Genomic DNA, 21,891 nt, shown 5'->3' with positions numbered 1-21,891 from the left:
ACATTTGGGTAGCGGGTGACTTGATGTGGTAACCAAGTGTGAACGAAGTGTTTATGGACATACATGGCCTTTTTTTTTTTTAAATATCTGGAGCTTCAAAAAAGTGCAAAGCTCTCAAAGTCCTTTTCTTAAAAAGGAAGGTGGCAGTATCAGCAGTGTTTTGTTGTGGTGGAGAACCATTTCACTGCTGTGAGAGGTCACTCACGCTAAAGGCTTGCCAGTCATTCACCAGCCATATATTAAACCCTCAAGTGCAAAGTTTCCCAGGCTCACTGGTGTACCAATGTACTCTGACTACCATTATACATTGAAGGGCATGCTCTGACCCAGCATCTCACATCTGGATCACCCTACCCTGCTCATACACTGAATTGTCCCCTCCACAAATTGCATTGACACCCCATCAACATCCTCTGCTGATATACGGTGCTCACTGATGATCATGGAAGAGCGCATTTAAAGCCCCACAATTCCCTGCTCAAGGATGTCCTGTCCAATGGACAACCTGGAGCAGGTAACAGCCATTAGAGAGGTGTGTTGGGGCTTTCCACTTTTCCTGAGTGACTTGGGTAATCAGTAAACGCCAGCCGTATTTGTGTAAAGTGGAGATGGCAGCACACAAGCATGTGGTGGTCCAAATCATTATGGTCCTTTCCTGGATGCTCTGGTGACAGTTAAATGCCATAACCTCTTTAGAGAGCTATTTAGAAGTATTAAATCATATTTTTAAAACAGCAGAGGATTTTACCTGACGGTGATTCCAAGGAAGACCAAGCCAATTAAAAGAGCTAATCTGATGTGCATAATTTCGAAAGGCTATGTTCACTGTTTCGCTCTTCAGCAAGCTCAAGATCATCGTATAGGAATCATTCTTATCAATAATCCTGGATAGAATCCTCTGCTTCCAAATGAATATCCACTGATAGGTGGTTAATTGACTTAGATTTGGAAATCTGAATAATGCCTCCTGATGATACCAGCAAGAGGCTTTATACAGAGGATGAACATAAAGTCCCACATCTTTGGAACTACTGATTTGAATAAAAAATTGGCCAGGGCTACGTTTCTCTCATGTATAAAACAACCTTGATTGATTATGACAAATAGTCTTGTCACCTTCTCAAGACACTCAAGCAATAAATGATGATCCACTCTATTGGATTCCCGCATTAAGCCATCGGCATTGGCTGCCAGTGGAGCAGGAGATTAATTATACTTATTCCAGACGGTCATGCACTCTAGTTGGAGGTGGTTCTCTCTTTCCTGAAAAGGTAAACTGTTTCAGTAAAGTTGGTAAAGATTCTTTGTGACCTCTGTAGAATGCTGAATTAAACACAAAGAGCGGGGACTAGGGTCTAAAAAAGGTCCTACTTATGTGCCCCAAGCAAATAGTCAACAAGAGGTATGCAGTTCCTATAGATAAAAAGAGTTTTTTTAACACAAAAAAAAGAAATGTCATTCTACTGATACTGGCAAGTCCCATTAATGTCCCCACTTGGGGTTCCAGGGCTCCTCATAATGAGGGAGTAAGGGTCTAGTGCCGTTATCCGATTGAAACTGATTACTGGGTAGTGCTGGGGGTCTGGTACAATGACATGGCTCTCACATCCATTGTAAATACACTTTCCTAGCATGAAGAACATCCCTGTCTTCATAACTCAAATTGTAATCTGTGGGCCAGATATATAGGACCTCAAAATACTTTCAAAACCATGTATGTATTTACACAGATTAAATCTGAAGGTTTCTAGATTTAATAACATCAACAATATGCCCAGAAATCAGATAATACAATGTTTACAATTGCTGAAATGTGAAGGGAATACCATGTATCTGTCGTGAACTTTATGAAGGTTATAAGCAGATGAATACAGACACTACATCATCTATTGGTTTAGAATATGTAAGAATGTTCACAAACAGAATTATTTTGAGATTTTTATACATGTAACAAATTGATGGCATGATCATAGGAGATGAACCTGTGAAATACCTGTTAGCTCAATATGTGATACATGAATTTTAAAAACAAAAAGATAAGAAACATAAAAACGACTAAAGTTGACTTGAAGATGATAACATTTCTTTAATAAACAATTAATGAAGGCGGTGCTTTAAAGTGTGTGCCCCAATCTTCTGTTGATATATGCTGAAAACTGGGTAGATCTTGGCAGCATTCTACACAATCTCCTGTTCATTTGTGCCAGGTCCACATATTGTTTACAACAGAATTAAATGTTGATGAGGCCCGGATATTTCCAAATATTGAAGTGTCTATTGCATTGTCTCTAACAGAGCAGATTTCAGATCCTTACTTGCCTTTCTAGAAATGGATCGAACTCGTTAATCAACACCCTGAACCACAGCCCTTTTCAAAGGCCTGTTTCCAGGCAGGAACCTGGGGACATTATTTCTATCCTGCTTTTGAGCTCATATTACAGTCGCATATTTAAGACGTCGAAGGGAAAGATCAATAGATATTGAAAAGTCTCTTGCAGAAACCCCACACACTGCTGCTGGTGAAAATATACTTTAATTGATTTCTTGGTGGCTGTTCAATAAACAGCAATAAAAACATCTTTTCTGCATCTGTCACAGAGGTATGTACAGATCTCAATCTGCTTGTAGTTATAGTGTGGAAACACATTTACCTGTGAGGTCGTGTCTTGGCCAGGATCCGAGGTTGCATGCCTGGCATGTGTACTCATCAAATACAATTTCATTTTCCTTGCACGGCGTGCATGTCCAACAGCAACTGACTTCGCCTTTGCGAATCACCTGGAAATGTAAAAGAACGAGCTTTGATTGGAAATCAGTTCGCACACTTTTCCTACTACGAAGCAGCATAAACAGAGCAAAAGTAGTTTAACAATTGTTTGACAAAGGTCAGATACGGTTTTTCTTGGGTGAAAGGCTACTAAACAAGGCTTATCATGTATAAACAATTGGATCACATCTGGTAAACAAACGGAGTCAAATTCAATAAAATCAGGTTGCACATTTGAGGGAGACAAAATGACTCTTGAGTGTGTGCAGCTGTGTTTTTGTGGCAGCCCTCCTGATTCGCAAACAGATCTTGCCGTCGATGGGGTAGTCAGGCAGGCACTGAGCTCACATTACGCCCCATGCATAACCAAACTTAGGCTGCTCTCAACAAATGTGGCTCACATCCTCCCCCCTCCTACCTCCTGTGCCGGTGAAGAGGACTTGTTGTCAACACTCTCCTGCCACCATACCAACATCACACTAGGAAGCATCACTGGCCAGTAAGGACCTTGATGGGCTCGTATCTGAAAGGCAGTCAGGGGGCATTTCTCGCCCTGCCTCCACTGCATCTTCCACTGTGTATACATGTCTCCAGACAGTGCCTTCTGATTGAAATCGAATGGCCACAATTGTAATTGAAAAATCAGTCTCATCTCCTGAATTTTAGGTGAGTTGATGGGAAATTATTTCCTTGACAATAAAAAGTTTTGAACACAGCTTAGATACTGATCTATATATATTTATTTTGTGTAGGCTGTTATACACTACCTATGTCCTGAAGAAGACCCGATACGACTTTGCACAACGACTGGTTACTATAGGGTCGAAACGTTGACGGTTCTACAGTCCTGTATCAATTGGAACTCCTTGTATTATAAAACAATTAGGACATGTGGCTTACAAGGTTTCTCCTTTCTCTATAATTAAACGGAGGACGTTTCTTTGCGAATCTCTGCAAAAATTGTTTGTGTATTTTATTAATTATCACGTGTATATATATTGTAAATACTTGCAACTTCACATTTACACTTAGTCACCTTATTCACTTTGTCACTGCGTCGCTTCTTTGCCAATTCTTGTATATACAGCCTTCTCTATGTTTCGTTCATATTCTAATGAATTGATAACTGAGTTGACACCAAAATGAATCTCCATAAATAAATTATTTGGTTTTTTGCAAATGTTATTCATTGCGTAACATTGATTGATTTTTTCTTTTGATCTACTAATGCTGTGTTTTGTGAAATTTGATTTCTTTCTAGTATAAATAATTACTTCCCCCTTCCGGAACCATTGTTCATTTTTTGTTGATAAAGCCCAGGTTCCTTGGGTTATAGGGTTACCCCTGTTTGTTTAATTGTTGCGATGACCTAGGCCAGGAATGCCTCAGCGGAACAGTGGAGTGTGGAAGACACACATTCCACTGAATTTTACTGTGCATTAAGGGTGCACCTGTCAGATGCATCGGATGCACACTGGCATGCCACCTGAGCTTAAAGTCAGCAAAAAGTCAAGATATGTGCACAAAATAAATTGCTCTTGCCCGCAATTTCCTTGTGAATCTGTGTCTGTGACAAAATGTGACATTTTCCCATAGTCCAAATAGCGTTTGTGAATGTGGTCCAATTTATGAGTTCCATGTTGCAGGGTTGCAAAAAATACCAGGCCTCGAATCCACACATCTAGCCAGTAATTGTACGCCTGCACCATTCAATCATGAGTTTTCCCCCAGAATGGGAAATGACTATGCAGACATTCAAGGTTCCGGACCAAAGTTTCTGCAAAACCAAATGTTAGCCAAACATGAATTTCTGCACAACTAAATCGTAGCCAGAAATGAGTTTCTGCAAAATCATAGTGGACCGAAAAATAGAACATCTAAAAACCTGGTCACGGTTACAACCCACAGTACACTAGTGCACACATTTGGCTGAATGAGTTGCTGAATAACTGATATATACTCAGCCTCCTTTATTACTAGAACCCTAACAGAGTTCTGCTTCGTTGACTCTGGTCTTAGAGTCCCTGTGTTCTTCACCGCAGTATTTGTCTCTGCATTTACTCTAAGGGCCTTCTTCTCTTTCCGGGTATTCTGTGGTTTCCCTGGGTTACTGCCTGGGTTGATCTTTCTATATCTAGAGGATTCGCCTGGAGATCTGGTTAGGCAAAAAGGGGCAACCATTGGTCCACCTGAGCAGGAAGTACCAAGAAACCTCCCTGCATCCTTCATCCTCAACAACAGATAAACATTCTACAACACAGGGCTAAAGAACTTTATGGAAAATCTAATATGGCTCCAGAAAATAATCAAACCTTTCCTTGTGTGTTTCATTTACATATTTTATGGGGGAAATATATTAAGCATAGGCAATTGCAAAACCCGTAGAAAGTCACTGACTAGTTCTCAATGGTGACGTTTGAAAAATAACCAAAATAGACTTATTCACATTAATCAGGAAATTATCAACCCCCTATAACCTACAGACCTGGATAAATATGCATTTCAGATACATGTGTAATCGGTGGAATTATGAACTCCAGGCTTTTTTTTATATGTAATTCAAGAAGGGTATAATTGCATGCATGTAAATATTATTCATGACTAAATTCAATTTATATTACAAGTTCGCAATGAGAATCAAAAAGTGAGGCTTGCTTTTACGGCAAGAGTCATAAATCAGATTAGGGCTGTAATTTGCATATGCAATGTGATGTGAATTTATTGCTGTTTTCAGTTCTGTGTCAGGTAACATACAGACAAAGAAAAAAACTCAAAATGCATTTGCACAAAGGAATCCATTCCCCTGATCGGAGTTCATTGCCACGAAGAACTCTGTGTGCAGGAAAGGAACAAAACTAGGATGATTCTAATAGGAATTTATGAATTCTAAAAAGTAGTAAATCTGCACGTGCATGTAGGAGTAAATCTGCCAGATTCACTACTTTATGAATAGAATCCTCTGTCTGCAATAGAACATCTAAAAATCGACATCAATTGTCATGGGTGTGAGACAACCTAGCCTTGGCCTCATGGATTTCAAATGGCCAGAGAACGAAGTGGTGTTTATTGGCTTTCCTCTGTGTCATCTCCCTGAAAGCATTGCTTTCTTGCCACATTATAGATGGGGTACAGTGGCAGGAAGCCTCCAGGGGGCAGCTTGTGTAGCACTGTTTCTGGTTTAACTCTGCTGTGCTATGTCTTAGTCTCCCTACGGGAGTACCCGAGTTTCCAAAGTGACTTAGTACACCGTTTCGATGGCTTAGTTATATTTCACATTCTCCAGGCTACATTTTTTCTCTCATGAGATGCTAAATCATCTCCAGAGGTTTGGCTGTGATAATGTTTCGAAGACATGTTGATGATGGTCTTACGCCTTTCCACATACTTTCTATTTCCTTCTTCTGAAAGAGTGAACCTACAACTGCCTGTGCTTTGTTTACATGTGTTTTTCTTCCAGACATTTTCTGGGGATGACTCTGATGAATTGGGCAAGCTCACTTGGTTTGTGTGCCCTTTCAGTAGTAGGCGGGTTCTATGATCAATACCCTGTCTTAGCGGTACCTATTTCCATTTCAATATCAAGCTTCAAGGCGTAGGAGCTCTTGCATGATCAATGTCCATGGATGACGTCACTGAGAGTGCGAGCACTGCAGGTTCATTTTCGGTTACTTGGGACTGCAGATTGATAAGTATGTTTTTCTGTCTGTGGTGCATCTACTCTTTTTATTCTCTGACTGTTCTATTTACTACAGTTCCAATGCTTGTATTAAGAAAACTGAACAGTCCTGAACTATGTTCTTGTATATGCCATGGCACGTTGCACTTTTTTCTGCTTCTGTAATGCTGCCCTGTCCATGTTTGTTTGATGTTTTTGTGGAGTGGTGGTGTTGATGATGGGATTTGATTGTTTTTTTAGTCCATATTTATTACAAGTCTGATTTTTATCGTTAAACTGACTGCTAAAACCAAATTGATGCTCTTTGCCCAGGCACTTTACATGCACTGTCACTTTAAACTCGCGAATGAAACTACTGTGACCATTCTTGTCTCTGTTGAATTTTAAAACGATGGAACTTTCATGTGATGTTTTATCATGTATTTTTATCTGTATCTTTTATGGCCTTTCTTCGGAAGGCCGAATAAAGAAAGTTTTGATTTTGATTTGAGTGGTGGTGTTCTTTTGACTTGCGGCTATGGTAGTGCTTCTCCTGTTTTCAAGTTCTTAGACGTCATCATGCTTATTCAGAGATGCTGAAAAGGCCAATTCCTTGGAAAGATTCTGGGCTTTAGGGGATCCTCTCTTTTGTTTTCGGTTTCTTTTGTAAGTTATGAGATCATTATTTGGGGTTTATCATATCATCTAGTCTAAGACAATTTAGGTCAGTTTTTACTAGTTGGGCTGCTTCAGATACTATCCTTGACTGCTCAATATGTTTTTCAGGTCGTTCTTGAATTATCTTACTAAAGTTTGCTTTTCTGCTGATCTCTGTCTGTTAGGCATGATTGATTGTTGGAGGTTAAGTAACACTTTAATGTGTTGCCTAATTATGCTTTCACAATACAAAATTGCGTGCGCCAATGTGAAAGATTGGGTCTTGTTTCTGGATTATGTGTTTTAGGCTGTTAATTTTGAAGCTTATTGTGAAGAAATGGTTTTTCTAGCAACAGAGTGTTCAACTTTATTTTTAATTGAGATATACTTTTGCATTCAAGATGGCTCCTTACATTTAGGCCTGGGCTAAATTTCCGTTCCGCTCGCGGAAATTGCGATAATTTGACATTTTCGCGTTCCGCGGAGAGCGCAAAAATGTCAAAATTTCCGCATTCCGCAGCTTAGCGATAATTTGTTTCTTGCTCGCGCTGTAAAATGATACATTCTCGCGCGCGCGCGATCGCCTTAACTGAATCCCCGCGTTCGCCGACAAGTTTTCCCGATCCGGTCGCGTTCTCCACGAGATGTTGGATTGTTGGTAGCCATTTGCGCTGTCTCGCGACAGTTCGCGCCCGCAGTTATGTCATTGGTCGCGCTATCACGTCTTTCTTCTCGCGATCATGCACCGCGAGAAGAGTGAAAACAAGATGGCCGCGCCCGCAAGCAATCGCATGGGTAAGTTGGCGAGCCGCGACCACGCAGAAAATACCGCGAACGGGCGGGAAAAAAACTTCCGCATCTTCGCGATATTTCCACGTGTTTGCGGAGATTTTTAACATTTTTGCGATAATAAGCGAAAGTCACTTTCGCAAATTCCGCCCACCCCTACTTACATTGAGGAAGGCAAAACAGAACATATGACATGTAGCATCAGGTCCAATGCATGGAGTACAAGTACATATTTTCCCAATTATACATTGTAATAGGATAATGGGAAAGTTACCTGCTGAAGGCCAAAAAGGCATCGCTACTAGAATATTTGAACCGTATTACATTACGATCATATTAATGAGAACAATAACAGCAAAGCCAAAGGAAGGCCTGTGGCCACTGCTATAGATTTTGAACCAGTATGATCAGTCTAGGCCTAGGGGATGAGGGAGTAAATTAATGTTTCATCTCTGGAAGGAAATATAGTCAAAACTAGCAGCACCATCTAGCATAGATACTGCCCAGTTTCACCGGTCCGTTTGCAGAGCAGATGGGTTTAAGTGTTGAATCTGGGATACCACGGCATGAGTAGGACCCCCTTAATATTTGGTACAAATGAGGATTCCAGGAGATGTTAGAGAAAGGTAAGCCAAAGTAGGAGGTAGGGATTTGTGGACTGTAAAATGAAAAGACCGGCAGTAGGACAATGAGGAGAATTCCGTCATCTGCTATAGGAAAAATTATGATACTTTGAGAATGGTACTCACATTGGGTGAGGCTATCAGGAGCCTAGCGGCCATCTCCATATGCAGGAGCATCTATTAGATGCACGGGTGGCGAAGCGGGGTCCATACAGGATCCACCTACATGCTTATATGTGTGGAGTAAAACCATCAAGAAAGGGTTTACAAATAAGTTTAAAAATCTCCACATTACCTTGCACCTTGTAGATGAGTCACTCATATGTGGCCGTGTTGTATATTTCGGCCAGCTTCTCGTTATAGGTCGGTCTGTGTGGCACCTGCAATGCCGCAGGATGCATCTTTTCGCTATGGTGACGGTTGTGGCCAGTAAGCATCTAATATGATTTGTCAAGGGCAGTAGAGCGTCCATATCATAAAAACAGGACCAACTTACTTGTCATGGGAACAGGCATTTGCAAAGAATCAACACGAGAACTCTATATGGAGAATGAGTACACAGTCAATTCGAAAACAATGATAGAGTACATATGGTATGTAGCACCACTCATGAGCAAATCTCCAGCATGTTGTGTGGTTTAATAGCCCAGCTGCCCTGTGTTTCTGGGGGGAGGGATCAATAGCAGTCCAGGAGCATCTTGAAGAGGCTAAACTTCATCCTAGTCTTCTTGAGTATACTTCCTGACTCCCTTGTCTAAGTTCTCAACTATGACAAACCAGTTGTCCTCTGTGTAGTCCATTTGAAGTAGTGTTTTCCTGGTGGCATGCAACTGCATTAGAAAAGGTTGTGCATAAAGGTGATGCACTATGAGGTATTGGAACCCTGAGACTGCCCCCATGAACAACCCCCAGTGTTGAAAATATTATAGTATAGAGGAATCTGCTGTGTCTCATGGAGTGAAATTGAAGGGGCTGAAGAGGGAGTGTTTCAGTTGTAAATATTTCCATTCCTGAGACTGGGGTAAATGAAATTCTTCTTGCAGGGCTGTGAAGAATTTAAGTTTCTTATCAGCTAATAAGTGGTCCTGAGTAAGTATGCCCACTTGCTTCCAAAGTCCCCAAAAGGTAGGCCAGCCTGATACAGATGATTGTGCTATGCCATACAAGTGCTCATATATGCAGCTTGGCATCACTCTTGAGTAACTTATGAGTGTAGATACATACCCTGGACATGGTCTAGATGATAGGGCCAGTAGTTTGCAAGGGTGGCGAGATGCGGCCATACAGCAGGTGAATGCCTGGCCAACGTTCAGGCCTGTGAACCCATAGAGGTGCGTCATTCATTTGTGGCCAAAGATATACTAGCTGGAATGAGTGGAATGGAGGGTATTAATGTTCCAAATATGAGAGGCTCATGCCTCCATATTGTCTGTGAGCAATCAGTTTGCATACTTTCAGTGGAGATATTTTAGTCCTTTCTGTAAAGGTTTTGATACCCTTCTCAATCTCTTGCAACACAGAGGGCTTGACCATGAGTTGGAGCCAAGACATATGTGATTCGTGATAGAACTACATGCCACTTGTATTCTCCCCCACATCAATATATTCAGGTGGGTCTACGTAACATAATCTGCCTTGGTTTTGGCTATCAGAAGGTCAAGATTGTCCATGATTATTCACTCCAGACCCCTGTTTGTCTACACATCCAAATATTTCAGGTGGTCCAATTCCTATTGGAATCTATCATTCAGTATGATCGCTTTCGTAGTTACCTGATAGAATGGTATGTCTTCACTCTTGTTCCAGTTGACCCGGCATCCAGAAATTTCCAAAAATGCCATGATAGTAGACATTAATGTAGGCAAGGATGTGGGCAGGTTGGCAAGGGTAAGATGTTGTTCGCGTACAGAAGGATTTTGGAAGGGCCAGCTGGTGTAGGGATGCCTGTGATCTGCGTGTCCAGTCATATGGTGGCCACTAAGGAGCCCAGAGCGAGAAGAAACAGTAAGGATGAGAGAGGACATCCCTGATGTGTTCCACCCCATATCTGTATGGATTCCAAAAGGAACCTTCTGCAGATTACCTGTGCCATGGGTGCCTCATAAAGCCACTGAACCTTAGAGATGAAATCATTGCATAGCCCTTATCTCTGGAGCATCCAAAAAATATAGTTCCATTCGATACGTTCAAAGGCCTTCTTGGCATCCAAAAAATGAGCCACTATGACCTTCTGAGAGCCCTTAGACAGCCACAGTATATGGGCCAGGGTACACAGGTGATTGCATGATGTTCTTCTTGGCACACAACCTACATGAGAGCTATGGAACGGACAGGGATCACTTGTTTGGCCAGGTGGCTGGAATCACAGCCAGGATCTTCACGTCTGCAATCAGTAAGGTGCAGGTTTTTCTGAGGTTTGGAGAGGACCGTAATGAGCACTCTATTGGAAAAGGATGACAACTACTAAGTTCCTCTGCTTTCTTGTAGGCTTCATGAAGTGAGTCCACTGCTTCCAATGTAACCCATCTGTAGAATTAACTGGGGAATCCACCTTCACCTGGTGCTTTGTTGTTTGGAAGATTGAAGATCACCTGGGCAATGTCCCCTTAATTATTTCTGACCCGCTAAGAGTGTTTGGCCCTTGTCATTAAGGAATGGGGGTGCCAGTCCTTCAAATAATCAGTTCTAACTGGTTTTATCATTTCCTATTTCTGAGTTGTAGAGCCCAATGTAGATGTCAGTAAAGGTAGCGACAATCTCCCACGGGTCTGTAAATATTCGCCCTCCTAGACCCTTGATGGGTGGTATGCCCATCACAGCCACTCTTTCTTGCTACTGAGTGGCTAGTAGGCAACCTGCATGTCACCCTGTTTGTACAGACAGGCTTTGAGTCAGAGCAGCATATATTCAGCTTTATTGGTGAGTAGTGTATTCAGTTCCATTTGGCCTTCTCTAGGTTGCAGATCGGCCTGCATCATGGACATGCTGTCTCTCTCCAAGCTCAACTGTTGTTCTGCCCTGCGCCACTTGGCCAAAGCAAAGTCCATCATTTTTGCCCTTAAGAGTGGCTTTAATGGTGGCCTATAGGATTTGGGGAGATTTGAGTAAGCCCTTACTGTTGTCCAGGTAGGTGGTCAGATTCGTTTTCAATTGTGCCTGTTCTATTGGCAGCTTGAAGCGGGAAATGTTGAGACGCCATGGTTTTCTGTGAGGTTGCTGCATGTCCTAGGCCAATCTAATGCTATCACGAGAGTGCTGTCTCTATGATTGCACTATTCAGCATGTGTGCTATAAGAGCGTGTGACAAAAGTATGTAGTCTATTCTGGACTGTGTGTTGTGTACCTTTGTGTGATAAGTTAAATCCTTAACTACAGGGTGTATCTGGTGGCATATGCCTTTCAGGCCATGATCGTCCCGTAAATCATGAAAGATAGCACTTTCTCTGCCTTGGGGTAGTGTCCAATAGGCCAGTCCTGTCCAAATTCACATCTGGGGCCATATCCCAGTCCTGCCCAAGATCATCTGTGTGATCCTCCGCTCTGTTAGTACCCTATTGAGATGGCGAAGAAAGAGCTGTTTATTTCCTGTGGCTGTGGAAACCGAACCCACTCACAGTACCTTACTGCCTATCTAGAACTTGACCTCAAAAACCATCCTTCATCATCTGCCCATGATTGTAGTACCCTACACTGAAGTGCCTTTCTCTCAGTATGGCTACTCCACATTTCCTAGAACCTGTGTACTCAAGTAACTCCCCCTGCAGCTGCAGTGGGAGTCTGTAGCTGTAAAATGCCTGGCCTACCCAACCTCATTTAAGTTTCATAGATTTTAATGTTGGTCAATTGTGTTTCCTTATTGAGTGCAATGTCAGCCTGCCTAGAGACCAAATAGGAAAATATTTCTTCCTCTTAATACAGCTTGGCAGGCCGCGTACACTGAGAGAGATGATCTGCAGAGGATGAGCTGTCATAGCGGTAGGTGAAAAAGTGTGAAGTAACATGAATCAAACAGGAAGTATGGAAGGGATAAGGGGAAAAATATTCCACCCCAAATATGGAATAGACGAGAGAAGATAATACATTAACTCTAAAGTGCCAAATGCATAGGTACTCTATGTCAGTGGACCAGCCACATAAGTTTGGCTATCTGAAACAGAACACCACAATGTATGTCTTTCGTCAGTAGGTCTAAACCTCAATCCAATTGCTAGGCGGGGAGAGGAGAAAAAACACAGATGTGAAGAGAGTGAGGTAGGTGTATGTGAGGTCAAGGCGGCGAGAAAGGAGAGGGGGTAAAGGGCCCTCAATGAGCAGTGCTGAATGTAGCCAAATGCTGAAGGGGGCCATGATAAAGGGGGTGGTAGGTGAGAGGTGGAGGGGACACGTGGTCCCATAGTTTTGATATCTACGTGGTTGATGAACAGGGTGAGTTTGTATCATACAAATGAGAGAAACAGACAGTTTGATTGATCAGGCAGTCTTAAAGGATACTAATCTGTTTCCATCAGTCTGCCCGGACAGCGTTCATCAGTTATTTTGCCGGCTGGTTATAATGACTTGAAGGGTGATCTCAATATCTCTTACATTGTCCTGCATGAGTTCTTCCACACTGCGGACGGCCCTCTCCCTGACCATGTTCTTTTTGAAGGATCGATTGTGTTGTCTGCCCGTGTGATGTGCCATTGGCCCACCTGGTGTCAGTGGCTCATTGGTCGAGGGTAGTGTTGGAGTCAAATGCATGAGTTCTTTATTCAGGCAATCCAAAAAGCTAACCAAGTAGTCGGGCTCAGTATAATTTCTTGACTACCCAATTATTGTGATCCACATTGTGGTCAGCTACAGTAGGCCATATTTTAAATCGCGTTTCAGAGCCGTGTCTTGAACTGTAGAGAAGCCTTTCATTTAGCATTGGCTTGCATTGAGAAATCAGCAGCAATCTGCACCATATGACCATCTAAGTCATATGGGCTCTAGCTCCGGGCAGCTGTTAAGATCAGGCGGACCTGTTCATTGCAGAGAAAACAGGGTATGATCGGCCACGACCTTGATAAGTTATCTTTCGGCGAGGGTCAGGCATGAATTCATATTGAGGATGTGAGTGAAAGTCATTCCTAGCAGCTTTGGCAGTAATTCCATCAGTCGACTTCACACATCATTCTTCCTCTCCATTTTCTCTAGGATTCCGTAAAACTGTATGTTATTCTGCCGCACGCCCCATCCTCTAGGTCAATCACTTTTTGCTTATGATGCCAGATGTAATGGCCAAAGGAGGGTGCATTGTGCAGGCATTCCTCCAGGAGAGCTGTTTGTCTGTCCAGATCATCTACCTTGGAATGGAAAAGACCCATATCGACCTGAAAGGTTTTTACTTCTGCAGCAAGAACCAACATTTTCGCATTCATGGCTCCCAGCTGCACCCCCACTGCCAAGATCTCTTTCAGAATAATTTCCATGGAGGCTTTAGGTGAGGGGGCGCTCAGCGCTTCCAGTGTTTGGGTGCCCCCTACCACCTCCTAAAAGAGCAGTTGTCTCATGGCTTTACAGCTGGCATTACATCATACCTTACCAGCAGTTAGGAGAACGGTGTGTTTGGTGATATCTGACTCTGTGCATCTCAAGGGAGGGGGCGGTAAGGGATGGTGGGGTTCTGGAGAATCACCAAGTAGGGCCATTGATACACCGTCAAACCAAGTAGACTCTGAAAAATATGCCTTAGTCCACAGCAGTCAGAAGAATCACAAAGGAGCTGGAATATATCAGCATGCAGGTCATAGCCCTGTTGCCACAGAAGCAATGGGTGGGACTCATATCAGCCCTGCAGTTGGTGGTTTGAGGAGTCTTAGTCTCCCTCAGCAGCAAAAACAATCAAACCTGAGTTCGGTGTAGGGCAAAGGAGACGGGGACGTTATCCCAGTGTAGTAGTGCACTTGTACTTGGAGGGCCTCTATCGGTGCAAGACTGTTCACCACCCCTAATGCAATGCACATGGAGACTGTCAATAGGAAGGGCAGCCAGTGTAATGTTGCACCATAGTACTCAGCTGCCGACAATGTTTCAGGCTTAAAGGCATGAGTTGGGAAACATGATCTTCGATAGTGTATGCTATCCTCCGGGGTTCCCTTTCACAGTGTGGGAGTCACGTGTGTACAAGGCCGCTACTAAGGTTGAGGCCGTGTGGGGCCCGCAGGGGAACTACCGCAAGTCACCAGGCAGAAAAAATTAAACAGACTCCACAGGTATCCAGGGCATGATCGTTGTATCCCTTCTACTCACATCACTAGAGTGGGGGACCTTACTTACATGTTTGGGGTGGCTTTTACCCCGAGAGCGCCACATATCACACCCTCTGCCAAGTGCTTCTCTACAAGATGCCGACACCACCTCCCTTGGAGTGTCGCAGGCCACGCATGCGGCGTGCTCCAGACAGACTAGTAGGCCACTGCATTGAGTGATCTCACAGCGGCTCTGTGGCGGACCTGAGTTTCCGGGCAACAGGATTTTCTCCCCCCACACGTTCTCCTGCAGTATTCTATAAAATTGGCAGTGACACATGCCAATGATATCGAATGCAAGAGGTTTCTTCCCACAAGCACTATGGTTTTAATAAAAGTAGCATTTAATGGAAAGATTAAAGCTCATTTAGTTTTTTTTTTTTATAGTATATTCACAATATCAAAAGTTGTACACCCAAGGAGTCTGGCTGCCGAGTGACACAGCTGCCAGACCACAGACAACTGGGATTTTCTCACACATAAAATGGGGGTCTGAACACATATAAGTAGCATTTTCTTACAGTAGTACCATTACTTAACCTTGGTGACAAATTAGGCAGAGCTCAGTGCACATACATTTTGGCATCATTTTATGAAAACAAATTTGTGGAGATGGTGATATGTGGCAAGAATATTTGTGCATATTGTATTACATTCTGTTGTGGTGGTGATTTGTTCTGTTGTTTTTCTGCTGTTATTTCATGTGGCATTATTGCTATGTACTTTTCTTGTGTAGTTCTGTTTGTTGCGTTACAGTGGACTGCTTTGTTGTATTGTTATTTCGCTCTGTGCTGTGCTGTTAAATTTTCAGCCAACAGTAGCACCTTCCTTTAAAATTCCAGCAGCAGGCAACCATTTACCATTGTTTACTGTGGTAAAATATCACTGAGCCAGCCCTTTAACTAAAGACACCAACCAGCCCAAACCCGTCTCTGCCCATATGCGCGTATTAGTCATCCGACAGCATCCTTTTAAATCTGTTGATCAGTAGCAACATCTACACTCCTTTTCTTCTCCGAAATATTTTTAAGATGGAAAAAAGCACCTGTTGCAAGATCCCTGGAATAGGCAGTTGTTCCACCTCTACAATACTAACCCCAAATGTCATACTTAATTTAGCAATAATGGCAACGAGGTGCATAATAGCCTCAAACCAAGCCTTAATCCTACCAGTGCATTTATAGGCAGGAACTATTTGACCTTGAATTCATCTGTAACATAACGCAATGAAACCGACAAATAGATTATGTGCGTTATTTGAGCAGCTGTAAGGCTAGTTGCCTGGGAAACGGAGTGCTTCATAGTCTGTGGATTCTGGGCTTTTGGCCAATCAGGGTGATGCATTTTTGCCATTGTCCTAGCCCAGGCGTCCTAGATTTCTAATTGTTCTGAATCTCCACGCATGTATTAAAGGAAGAAAGAGCTGATAAATGGAAGTGGGAAACAGGAAAAGGGGTTTACAGTTGATATTTGGTAGCTGTGCGTGATCTTTAACATTGATACGCAACTGCGTTCTATTTTGTGTATGACACTACATCTCTGTTTACTTCAATAATGCTAGAAAATAAGCTTTAACACAATTTCTGTATCATATTGTTGCCAATGATATCCACAATTGGTAGGATGTCAGGAAAAAGCGCACCTAGAGCCCGGTTAGCTAGATTGCACAGGTGCATTTTTGCACCAATGTTTCTAGATTGCACTGGTGTTCAAGGCTGGAATGATACCTCAAAGCAGCCCTGGCAAATGTTGACAGACCAGTCCCTGTACGGTGCATAGCGAGTGCAGTGAGCAAGCCTGGTCACTACAAAGGGGAGTTTTAGGGGGGTTCACTCCCTAAGAAAATTTGTGGACAAAATTATGCATTCTACAGCATATCTGTGATCGTATATTAAATTGTATTCACTTTTAAAGCATAATAGAGGAAGACCCAGTTATGCACCAGAATGCGGCAATCTTTGATGGGGCTCGTCAATGATTCCCTCACTATCACCATTTAACAGTGCCTCTCACCTCTCCATGGCCCCTCTCTTGCATGTATTATATTTGTATTATAGCACCTCTCATACCGATGTAGTGTGTCGGAGCACTTTGCATCGCACACACATACAGAGACAATAAATCATATATGTGTAAATCAGTGTAGAGAAAATGTTACATAAGGCAAAGGGGACTACAAGGTGTAGGATTCACATGCCATCCATATGGGTAGGCATTTTTTAAGAGTGCTTGGCCTGGAGAGGCACAAACTCAGGATTCGGAACGTAACACAGTGGTTAGGGTTAACTTTAATAATATAAATTTAGTTCTACCCAAACAAACCATTTTAACAACATTGGGATAGCAAAAGAATGGGAGAAAACATAAATTCTAACCTGTACCATGCAGCTTGCATGCACCTCTTAGATGGCAGTTCATAGCTCACTGTGCTAGATTACGATTGTGACTTATGAACTGCACAGTAACTCAGCCGCGGCTCGCCAAGTTGCCTCCCGCTCCAGCTAGCTGCTGACATAGTGTTACACTTTTTCATGAAAATGATTGTTTGTTTCCAAATTATAGTGCAGCATCATGCTAGCACCGAGGGGGCACAACTGTTCCTTTGAACTGCGACTGTGCAAGGCGGTAGCTTCTTCAGCCCACATCACACATTTGCAGTGCAGCATGTCTGCAAATGAGGCTTTGGTGGGGTTTAGCATTCTTCTTCCACATGTCCTATCAGAAGCCAGGACAGAGAAGGAGGGCCCGCTTCCAGCCCTATTCTGGCATCTGATAGAGTAGAGGTGTGTGTTCTGGGCCAGCACAAGCAAAGGTTATCAGACATGACGCTTCTGCTTGTTCATTGTGGCGTTCAGAGAAAGGATCATGCAGAAGTTGGCCAGATGTCACATGATAAAATGTTAATAATAGCGTGTGTGTAGGTGCATGATTGTGTGTGTGTGCATGGCTGTGAGTATGTGTGTGTCTGTGCATCACATGACTGTTTGGTAGGGTGACCAGGCGTTCCGGATTTGCCAGGACGGTCCCCGTTTTTCACCAGCTGTCCAGGCAGATTTTGAGAAATCTCATGCCCCAGTTTTTGGAGAGGGTCGACTAAAAACGGGGGGAGGTGTTTTTTATGTTTTACAAAGCAGGGATAGTTAGCAGTTGTTCCAAGAAAGCAATTTAATTCACATGCAAGGTACTGGGTTTAAAAATAGCATCTTATGTATGTTCTTACTGCCTGTTTTGTAATTTTGTGCTGAGGAGCGCTGTCATTCTGTGCGCTCGCTTGACGTAAAATTATAGTCCTTCTTCTATTTTTGTGAAATATCCCGGGTTTTGCTTTAAAATTCTGGTCACCCTACTGTTTGGGCATGTGTGCATGACTGAGTGCACGTGTCCATTACTTTGAGTGTGTATAAAGCCACCTACATGCTCGCTCTCGAATGAGCGGTATCTTTTAATGTACGCTTCATTCTGGAAAATCAGCTGAGCAAAGGCCTCATAAAACTCGTGATTCAAGGAAAACAATTAACTTAATGTACTTACACAGCTGAGTATTTTGCAGAGGCTTAGTAGAGTGACTTGCATGGCCGGGGGTCTGGTGCTACAAATTTGCCAGGGATGCTGTGGGTTCCCAGTCCAGCCCTGTCTCCAGCATATCAAGCACTCGGAGAGAGATATTTTTTTAACCCAGACTGTTAAAATCACTTTTATTGCTCTGTGACAAATAATGTGAAACCCAGTTAGTCCCTTCATGTTTATACTTAATATCTCCCACTTATTAAGTTGGGGAATCTTATCCTTCTTGGGAATAAGCACTAGAAGCTCCAACTGAAAGAGATAGGCATCCTTCTAGGTCAAAGTTATTCTGTCTCCTCTCATTCAACTCTGCCAAATGGCAGAATTATACCTGTGTTTTACTCGATTACAAGCTTGCTCCTAATGTGCTCTTGCCGAGCTTATTACCCTTTAGATTTTCTATAAAAATTGCACTGGAAAATGCATTATATGACCTCATTTAAAAAAGAAAATCAGGGGATAAGCACTCCTGCACCCCTTTCCTCTGGACGAAGTTGCTGAAATTTGGTCCAGGAATTATGCCTCACCACTTTCAAAGCTCACCAGCCGCCATTGCAGTAACTAAAGAATCTCTGTGTCAAAAGCAGTCCCCCAATGAGCTATGCACATAAGATATTGTTCTTTGATATGTGTGGTACACGTTCGTTGCAGCAGGCATATTAACTATCTGTGCTACCTAAGATGAGTCAAAACTGCCACTAAACAAAACTCCCTCCAGCAGGTGCATCAATCATCAGTTAATTTTGCACTTTAATTGTTGCCCGAAACTGCTGACTATTTCAGGACTTTTTCAGTGCTTTTCAAGCTGCTGCACTGTACAAAACCAGCCCCCTCGTCCTTCCAGCCTCCTGGAGAAACTCCCAATGCCTGGTAGGGCCAGTCCGGCCTTGCTGATGTTGTTCCACTAATCGATGCAACATTTGGACAGATGAGTGTAAAATATACATTTTTAAATCCATCAGTCACCACAAATGTTGTGTTTGCACTAATCAGTCTGTGCACAGTTTCACCTAGACCATTACCATATCTGTATTATCAAAATATTCTTGCAAAATTGCACCATGTACTCATTCCTGTTTTTAGGATTTAAACCATGAGCAGAGATTACTCACTTGGAAACACTACAAGAACATGCCAGTCTCTGAACATTTATACTCATCAGCTAGCCAACCATCTCAACTTCCTAAATTTGGTGCATGTTCATCCGGCTCGTAAACTCAAAGCTATACATAATTAGCTGTTCTCTGAAGTCATTTTAAGCATTTGTTCTGCAAAAGCTTAATCAATCCTGCTAAATACTCAACCTTAATTTTATTTTTGGTACAACAATTTGTTGGAATGTTAACCCTAGCAATTGCCAGTGGTTAGATGTATTGAAAGCATCCCTTCTTTGATCTTTTGTTTGTTTAATGTAATTCCCTAAATTGCCAATGGTATGCCCAGACATGGGTCCCTTGCTCACTGTGCCACTGGAACCAAGCTACACCCAATCAGGGTGAAACTGGGCAATGCTGAGCAATCTTGATCAAACTAATTGACATTCCTAAAATCGTACACGATATGCTAGGGATTTTATGTGGTATGAAAATGGGTCATTTGTTGAAACCAGACCCAACTGGACAATACTGTGCTCAGTCTCTAGTTCTGAAACTAGGTTATGTGTTTTTCTATGTAGTTGCCCCAAATGTTCTGAGGCCTGTGGGCTTGCTGCGTTGGTCATAGGTTCTCAGTTTGAAGCAATGATTGTTCTCAGGAAGGAATTTTACTATGAATTAGCCTTAAAAACACGGGTGTCAGAGAGCTGCATATTTCTCACATTTTAGACTTTTTATCCATTCTTATATTCTCAGTTTACTAATTATCAGTGTTTAGCCTGCCCCATTAACTCCAATGTGAAAAAGATGGCATGCACTCACCTGCCTGTAAAATTTCTAGAGGACGTTGCAAAATAAAAATCTAGCTGTAGATTTGCATATATCCAACATTGGTAGGGGCCACAGTGTGTCGCTCTTGCTTTCCAGGGTTAAAGTGGTGACTAAGTGGGTACTGAGCATCAAGAACCTTGACAAATATCCTTCCTTTACTACCTATTCTAAGAAAGGTCTGTGGGTTTTGTCGGCTCAAATTTGTGCACCATACTGGCGCCGGGCACTGCTTCTTCTGGGCTAGAACAGGGAAGCAACCGAGGACCCTGCTATCACGGCTTCAACAAATCTGCAATGAGGACCAAATGTTCGTATTGATTGGTCCGAAAATACAAATATTTTTTTTGCTGGATGACTTTTACAGTCTTGATCTTTGTAAGCAATATGTGTAAAGATCGATGTTGGCTAGTATGGAGAGCTATGTATCCCTTAGAGGTTTCAGCTTGTAATAACCCTGCCACGTTTGCTGGTAGTTCATTGCTCGATGGGTGTGATTTGTAAGACACTAACAAGCAATGAGGGATCTCCTTACACTGGGCAAGCAAATATTATACAAATAAGAAGTTGGGCTACAGGTCTACAACCTGGAAAATAGGACATAACTGCTTCAATGTCCTTAGTTTAAAAAAAAAAAAGTTCAACAAATCAGAATAATATAAGGGATAAGTAACCCCCTGCAGTACATTATAAGGATATTGCACGTCACCAAGGTGTTCCATAACCATACAGAGGAACGAGGATGAAGGCCGAGTTCCTTTATAATGTTGTAGAATACTGAGAGGACTTGCAATATTTCTATCATGTACGCCAGCAGGTACTTTATCTCATGTATTATAGGTTCACTTTAACACCTTTCCCACAACCACTTAAAACCTTGGTGCTTTGGTCTTTCAAATGGAACAGCAAGCACGTTTGCAAACATGAAAAATACAAATAAAACCTCAAGTGCAAAATTAAACACATCACAAACCTCTTAGATATTTGTTGCAAACAAACTTTAGAAACAGTTCAATAATAATCCTAATATTAATAAAGTCTATAAAGCTCATAGCTACTTCAACAGAAGTGCACCAGTGCAGGTAGGTCTAACTCCCAAAAAAGAATTGAAAAAACCTAAAGAAAAAGACAACATATCTAAAGAGCCAAGTTTTTAAGTTTTTTGTGGAACAGAATCTCAGTCTTTGATTGCCTCAGATAAAGTGGAAGAGAATTCCTTAACTTGGGTACTAGAAAGCTAAAAGAGCTGCCCCCAGTGCGAGCTTTCTTAACTCTGGATAAGTTTGGGTTTTGTTATACAAAAAAGCTGTAGTAGCTCAGAATGAGTAGAAGCATGTAGAAAGATTTTTGCATGTCTCTAACTAAGGTGTACGACAAAATCAACATGCTCTTTCTGGTTGTCATTGTAAACTAGAATAATAGAGCAGATGAAAGAAAATCAACCTTCAGATTTTGTTGCTTTAAACAGCTGCTTCAATTATGCTCTGTGACCCGACCTGTCTTTTACCTCAGCTGCTGGCTCTGGTAGCAGGCATTATGACATCAGAAGTCAACTGTTATAACTTATAGTTGAGTTCTGACATCTTTTCTTTATACTTGACCACTGGGTGTGGCACAAGTCGCTGATTATAAAGAAGTTAGA

At 42.3% G+C, this 21,891-nt stretch overlaps 1 protein-coding gene across 3 annotated transcripts in view; it reads right to left on the bottom strand.

Annotated features, from left to right (window-relative positions):
- GRM5 (glutamate metabotropic receptor 5) overlaps positions 1–21,891 on the bottom strand; it is a 967,034-nt gene that overhangs the window by 148,035 nt on the left and 797,108 nt on the right. For all 3 annotated transcript variants that reach the window (XM_085623142.1, XM_085623143.1, XM_085623144.1), the window contains exon 7: positions 2,652–2,778. In XM_085623142.1, coding sequence (XP_085479268.1) covers positions 2,652–2,778 — 127 coding nt within the window. The remainder of the gene's footprint in view (positions 1–2,651; positions 2,779–21,891) is intronic.

This window comes from Triturus cristatus, chromosome 8 (genome assembly GCF_964204655.1).
Source record: "Triturus cristatus chromosome 8, aTriCri1.1, whole genome shotgun sequence".
Lineage (NCBI taxonomy): Eukaryota > Metazoa > Chordata > Amphibia > Caudata > Salamandridae > Triturus > Triturus cristatus.
This window is presented reverse-complemented; position numbering and strand designations above follow the sequence as displayed.